The 6,889-nt window shown below is 36.5% G+C and overlaps 1 protein-coding gene across 1 annotated transcript; it reads right to left on the bottom strand.

Annotated features, from left to right (window-relative positions):
* Positions 1-886: 886 nt before the first annotated feature.
* On the bottom strand, positions 887-5,924 carry LOC114417087 (probable alpha,alpha-trehalose-phosphate synthase [UDP-forming] 7). The gene is made up of 4 exons (XM_028382189.1): positions 5,594-5,924; positions 3,011-5,050; positions 2,275-2,548; positions 887-1,449 (listed from the first exon to the last, which is right to left on the bottom strand). The coding sequence occupies exons 2-4, from the start codon at positions 5,002-5,004 to the stop codon at positions 1,129-1,131; spliced, it is 2,589 nt and encodes an 862-aa protein (XP_028237990.1). The 5' UTR covers positions 5,005-5,050; positions 5,594-5,924; the 3' UTR covers positions 887-1,128.
* Positions 5,925-6,889: the final 965 nt, after the last annotated feature.

Raw genomic sequence — 6,889 nt, 5'->3', positions numbered from 1 at the left:
TATTGTGATTTAATCACAAATAACTGTTTAAATTACTTAAAAATTATTTTAAAAGTTAATAAACTTATCTTGCATGATAAATTATAATCAGGATGTCTGTATAAATTTTTTACACTGAGTACATATTCCTTTTTCTCTTGGCAATAATACGTTGCTGCCAGCAACATTTTGGCTGTTCAAAATTCTCTGGAAGAATCTTTGTATATCTAAATTCCAAGGAATTGAAAATTTGTAATACTTTGGCCAATAGTACATAAATTACGCCACAATTTGTAATTACTTTTCTCGGCCTCTTCAACAATATCAGGTTACATACTAAATCCTTTTGCAAATTTTTTCATAAAATAATATTTAAGTTATAACTCGCTAAATGAAACTATTATGTTTAATTCACATTATACCCAATAACCTAATATGCAAAGTGCGAAATCAATTTGATACAACATCAACATAGCTTAACCAAACATACTAGAGCTATACTAAGTGTCATATTGTACGCTTCTCCTACCAACGAAGATTAGTTCAAACAAAAAGGGACCAGTCACACAAGAAAAATTAAGATTCAAATCCCTACTAATAATGAGACCACATTTAATGCTAAAAAAGTGACACATTTAATGCTCAACTTGCCTCATACGGGAATATTTTCAAAAGAATATACTTTTGAAAAACAAAAAAATTGTTGGCTTCTTATTATGGTCTACTTTTAAAAATATTCTCTAAATAAAATTATTTTTTTCCAAAATTGAAAATCTAATTTTACCATATCTTATCAATAATATAAGTAAGCTTTTGGAAAGGTTGTTGGTGCCAAACAAGAAGAGCTTTCCCTCTTTTCTTCCTTTGTTATAGGATATAAAAAATCAAAACTAACATCGTTGTTATCTGCTACACCACAACCACAACTAAAATAATAGAAACTATCAATGACAGCAACAGAAAATAATGACGGGATTCTCCCAAAAATATATGTAATATATAATAGAAGAAAAACCAAAAAAGGAAAAAAAAATATATTATGAAAACATACTCTGCAAACGCCCCAAATATCACCACGAATATTACATCCCAATTAAAAAGAAGAAAAAAAAAATCATCACCTAAAATCAGATAAACCTCAACCTCAACTCACACTGGCCTCCAAGAGGAATCCCCAGTTTCTTCTATGCAGGGTGAAGCATCTGATTCTTCAGCCAAAGATTCCAACATGCTTGTTACCTCAGTTGTATCATCCAGATAATACTTTGCTTTGCTTGGTTTTTGTCCAACAGTGCAAGCAAACACAGAAGCATTGGAGGCAAGAATATTCCTTGAGATGGCACTACTAACTATCTCAAACATGTCCTCATCTGATCTGTCATCGCCAACACACAGCACAAAGTCGGCCTGTTTGCCCTTCCTGTGCATTGACGAAAATATCTTCTCGGCGACCAAGCCTTTGCTCACATCCTGCAAACACAGACAGGCAAATGGAATCAGATGTGTGAATCAGTCCTTTTGCCCTGAGGGTGGCATAATTATTTTAGCATATCAAATCAATTATAAAAATCATGCCAAGGTCAAATGACAACCACCAGCTGCTATGCTCGCGGTACGAATTTGATATTCGAGTTGAAAACTTTAACCACTGAGAACCTTTTTGAAAGCATCAAATGTATCCAAAAGAGCAGGAGGCTTTGTCAAACTAGAACAACAGAAGTATGAAAGAGAATATCTGAGACTAGGATGAAATTGGTCCAGGTTCTTTGGTCAATATGCTTTTAGTATATAACCAAATAGCATTAAAAGAACACAATATTCTTTTAAGTTCCTCCATATCTTTTTCTTATATTTATTTTGTAACAAAAAGTTCCACCCTACCTATACCACTTTTTTTTTTAACAAATTAATGGCAGAGATACATTACAATGATAAAATTGCAGATGCATTAATGAGCTCTCGGCAGCTCACACAAACCATATTTTATTATAAAAGGTTGATTCCTACTTCAGAAGCCAAATCAATATAGAATAGGTTGTCATGGTTTACTGAATGATATCTATAGCTTTATATTTGCCACCAGAAAAATATGAAAGCAGAATGAACAAATAGAATGCATCACATAATGAAAAATATATAAAACTAAAGCTCGGTACATATGCTCTTTTTTAGAGTATGATATAACTTAGAAATCCAAACTCAGGAAAGCTTTTTTGAATGGAGATTCCCATAAAATAGTAAAATGAAAAGGCCCATTTTCTTCTAAGATAAATCAAATAGAGAAATTATATATACCTGGGGTTTTACTTCAACAATAAACTGGCCACTCTTCACAGCAACAGGCTCATTGGCCAGAACACTTTCTAGATGATCTAACATTTCCTTAGCCTGAGCAGATCCAAAACCAAGGTCTGCATCACGGTATTGCCAGACCAAAGCACTTTCTTTTCTTTCAATTGAGGAGCCATCAGTCGCCTCTGTATATTGTTTCATTACAGGTTCAGCAATCTGCATCCATCCAAAGTCGGAGCTCTTACCACAGTTTTCCCATTCTCCACCGTGAGACCATCTGAATACAGGAGGAAGTGAAAAACATTTTCAGAAATAAAATACCATTCAACAGGAATTTCTTCCTGGCGATACTGTAAGAAGGCAACGTCAGGGGTCTCAACAATGAATTAAAATACACAGTAGTATGACTTGCTAACAGCACTTGCAAAACCAGAGACAAACGTTTCAAATTATTACATTATATTGGATACTATCAAATTAGACTTTAAAATCACTTTGTTCTCCACCAAATGGACCTTGGCCAAACTGAGAATAAAAGGAAATTACTGTAATCTGATTTATTCAGACAAAAAAAAATAATGAACTTCCCAACTCTAGCATTCATTCTATCAATGTATGAATGTGCCTAAAATATGTTTCATATTGACACATACAATAAGTAATATTTGATCATCTGATATTAAGCAAAACAGAAAAAAAAAGAAAAAAGATATGTCAGAGAGAGAGACAGAAATCAGACCTCAAGAAGTACCCATGTTCTGCAGCAATTCCAAGTTTTTCACAGGAATCAAACCAGTCACTTAAGCTATTCCTCCCCCGTCCACTAACAATGAAAACAACATTTTTGGGGTCTGCACTAAGTGATTCTAAAATAGACAAGACCTCCTTGCTTGGACTCTTATTAATGGAGTTTTGTGGCATCACAGTACCATCATAGTCCAACAAAATGGCCCTATTCTTTGCCCTCTTGTAAGCTGAAACCATTGCATCAATTGAGAGCTTTTTAAAATTAGGGTCAAGTGCCACAACTCTAAATCCAAAGCTAAGACCTATTCCCCAACATCTTTTCCTTAGAAGGTCAGTGCAAGCCCGCTCCATGTCTTGCAAGAAACTACGTGACCAATAAGCCACATCATGAGTGCTGACATACCGGTAATGCTTCTCATGCCGCAACTGTTTCTCTCCATCACTCATTGAGATGGCCTCATTCATTGCCTCTGAAGTTGCTTCAACATTCCATGGATTAACACGGATTGCCCCACTTAGTGATGGAGAACACCCAATAAATTCTGATATTACTAGCATACTCTTCTTTGGGTCACTGACATTGGAACATGATTCAGAACCAGATATTCCCTGTCTACATGCAATATATTCATAAGGAGTTAGGTTCATTCCATCCCTTACAGCTGTGACAATAACACACTCAGCCATGCTGTGATAGGCAACTTTTTCAGCAATAGGAACTGCTCTATCAATAAAAACAATAGGTTCGTAACCAGGTCTCCCAAACACTCTGTTGATCCTGTTGCAGCTTTCTTGTATTTCAGCATGTATCTCCTCCAGATGTATCCCTTTACCTCTAGCAGGATTAACTATCTGGACCAGAATAGCTCTTCCTTGCCATTTGGGATGTTGTCTGAGCATCTGCTCCATAGCCAAAATCTTCAAATTTATGCCTTTGAAAATGTCCATATCATCAATACCAAGCAAGATGGTTTTTCCTTCGAATTGTTGTTTGAGCTCCTTTACCTTGCATTCCTCATCTGCCATTCTCATGACTGACTCAATCCGACCCATGTGAATCCCAACAGGCATAATCTTAATACTGATTGTCCTTCCATAGTACTCCAATCCTAGATAGCCCCTCTTTGACTGATACTCCAGACCCAACATACGACTGCAACAGGAAAGGAAATGACGAGCATAGTCAAAGGTATGGAATCCGATGATATCAGAGTTTAGTAAAGCTTTCAGTATCTCTTCCCTGACTGGAAGAGTCCTATATATCTCTGACGATGGAAAGGGGCTATGCAGGAAAAATCCCATTTTAACCCTGTTAAAACGCCTTCTTATAAAAGTTGGTAGCACCATCAAATGATAATCATGAATCCAAATGTAATCATCCTCTGGGTTTATTATTTCAACTACCTTCTGAAAAAATAGCTTGTTTGCCAGCACGTAAGCTTCCCATAAAGAGCGATCAAATCGGTGGCTTTTATCTGTTGAAAATGGTAGCATGTAATGAAAAAGTGGCCATAACTGCCGTTTACAGAAGCCATCATAAAATTTTGCCAAGACATCAGCGGGTAGAAAAGTTGGCACACATTTGAATTTATCCAATAAATACTGTGATACGTCATCCTGTTCAGCTGGATCAATGTCAACACGTAGCGAACCAACATAAAGAACCTCCATGTCATCCGGAAGTCCATCCTTGAGCTGTAAAAGCAACGAGTCCTCATTCCAACTGAAACTCCACCCTTTGTTGTCCTCTTTTCGCTTTGCCTTCAACGGTAGCTGGTTAGCCACAATGATCATTCTATCTGTAGTAACAGTCGACGGATTATCAGAGGAAACACTAACTGCCTGATCATCATCTACCTCAGTGATAAACCCCGGGACACTCATAACCCTCGGCAGCCGCCTCCGCTCCCTAGTCTCCCTCCCCCCCATTGCCGGGAAATTCCCGGAGGCCAAATCTAAAAGATTCGTATACGACCTGGACATCATCTTTGCGGCTTTCTAACAATACACAATCCCACAAAACTCGTTCACTCTGCAAAATCAACAAAAGGAACAGCAAACACAAGCTCATCAATCATTGAGGAGACAAAACAACCTAACTCAAAACCTCAAACACACACACATTTTGAAACATCAACACGTGAGAACTGGATTCATTAAGTGAAACCAAACAAACTGTGTAACGGCACATACATACTTTTCCTGGTGCCAAATAGTTACTACTATACCAAAATGCAGTCACATCATACACATGGTAATTCGGCAACACACATTCCAATCTTAGATTCTATGCAAAAAGCCCCAAATTCTTGACCCCCCAACATAGGTTACATCACATTGAGCATAGGAACAAACAACACCCTTTACATGGGTTTCAAAAAAAAAAAATTAAAAAACCCCCCATTTTTCCAACAAAACTTTAGCGATTTCCCGTCACAAAAGGATCGATGAAAATGAAAACCCAATTGAAAAACAAACAAGAAAAAACAAAAAAGACACCTTTTTTTATTCCCCCAAAAAACAGAAAAAGGGCACAGCTGAGGAAAACTGAGAAAACGTGAAATTGAAAACCGACCTTGTTCGATTGAAGCAATGACAAGAGATTCCTTATTGGTAACAGTAGCAGGTTGGAGCTGAAAAATTAATGGGAAAATCAAGGAAAAATAACCCAAAAAAGGAAAAACTAGGGTTTCCTTATTTACAAGATCTCCCCCAAACTCTTTTTCACTTTCTCTACCCTTCTTCTTCTTCTTCTTCTTCTTCTTCGTCTTTCTTTCTCTTCTTTTCTTTCAACACACAAAATGAATTACGAATTGGGAAAGCGTTATAGTGAAACGAAATATAGAAACGCAGATTCACAGAATTAATATAATATTTCTCAAACCGATTATTAATTTAATTAATTACTAACACATTCATACGAATTGAGGTGGATGCAAAATAATCAAATAATATTTCCAATTTTTCTTTTTTTTTTAAAAAAGAATTATTATTATTTGTCTCTCTCTCTTTTAATTATTTTTTTTTAGCACAAGTTAATCGTGGCCTCTTATCTACAATGCCGTACGGTGCCGCCGGGGTGGTAGCGCGTTCGCGTCAAGTACCAATAGGAGGTCTTTCGCACGCGCGAGGGTAGAATCGTAATTGTGAGCGAATTGTGGTGGTGAAAGGTGGCCAATGAGGGTGACGGTGAGGGAGCGAGGGTGCGAGGGTGGGTGAGGTTAGGGGAACTTTATAGGAAATTGGATAAGGTTGTCGAGGCGAGTGAGTCGACGCAGGTGCCAGCTGGCAACACCCGGGGAGAGCATTGACCACGCGCTCGGCACGTGCTGCGAACCAAACACTCGTACTGGTCGAGTACGTTGGTGCGTCACTGTGTTGCACCCACCACGCGGACAGGGGTATAATGGGAAATGAAAGTTTTTCTTATGAGAAGTGGAAAATCACCGCAGAGGCGGGGAAAAGGTGAAAATATACGGGCAAAGAAGAGTGAGGCATCATCAGAGATGGACATCAATCTCAGAAAACATAATCATTGTGCTTCATTACTCATTAGTTCAAGATATCCATTTCCATCAATTTATTTGGATAAATATTTATTTTTTATTTCTGAAAATATCACACGATAATATATGATTTTTGAAAGATAGAAAATTAAAATTCAGTTATTAAATATAAAAAATACAATAAGTTAACTAATGAATGACAAATTTATCTGTCTAAACTTTGTAACTTCATATTTAATTGGTCTTTAAAAAAATAGTTTATTATGAAACTGATTCTTAAATATTATAATTTAATCATAAAAAAATCTTACAAATTTAATGACAATATCAATTATTTGTACTTTTAAATACATTTAGAAATAAAA

Source organism: Glycine soja, chromosome 6 (genome assembly GCF_004193775.1).
Source record: "Glycine soja cultivar W05 chromosome 6, ASM419377v2, whole genome shotgun sequence".
Taxonomy (NCBI): Eukaryota; Viridiplantae; Streptophyta; class Magnoliopsida; order Fabales; family Fabaceae; genus Glycine; species Glycine soja.
The sequence above is the reverse complement of the archived record's forward strand: the minus strand, read 5'-3'. Positions and strand labels throughout refer to the sequence as shown.

What these genes read in the sequence shown, in the direction of transcription:
- LOC114417087 (XM_028382189.1), bottom strand. Translation starts at nt 5,004, where the DNA reads ATGATGTCCAGGTCGTATACGAATCTTTTAGATTTGGCCTCCGGGAAT. An exon ending in GAACATGGGTACTTCTTGAG is followed by an intron (nt 2,549 to 3,010) that starts GTCTGATTTCTG and finishes TCCTGTATTCAG; the next exon opens with ATGGTCTCACGGTGGAGAAT. An exon ending in TTGTTGAAGTAAAACCCCAG is followed by an intron (nt 1,450 to 2,274) that starts GTATATATAATT and finishes CTGTGTTTGCAG; the next exon opens with GATGTGAGCAAAGGCTTGGT.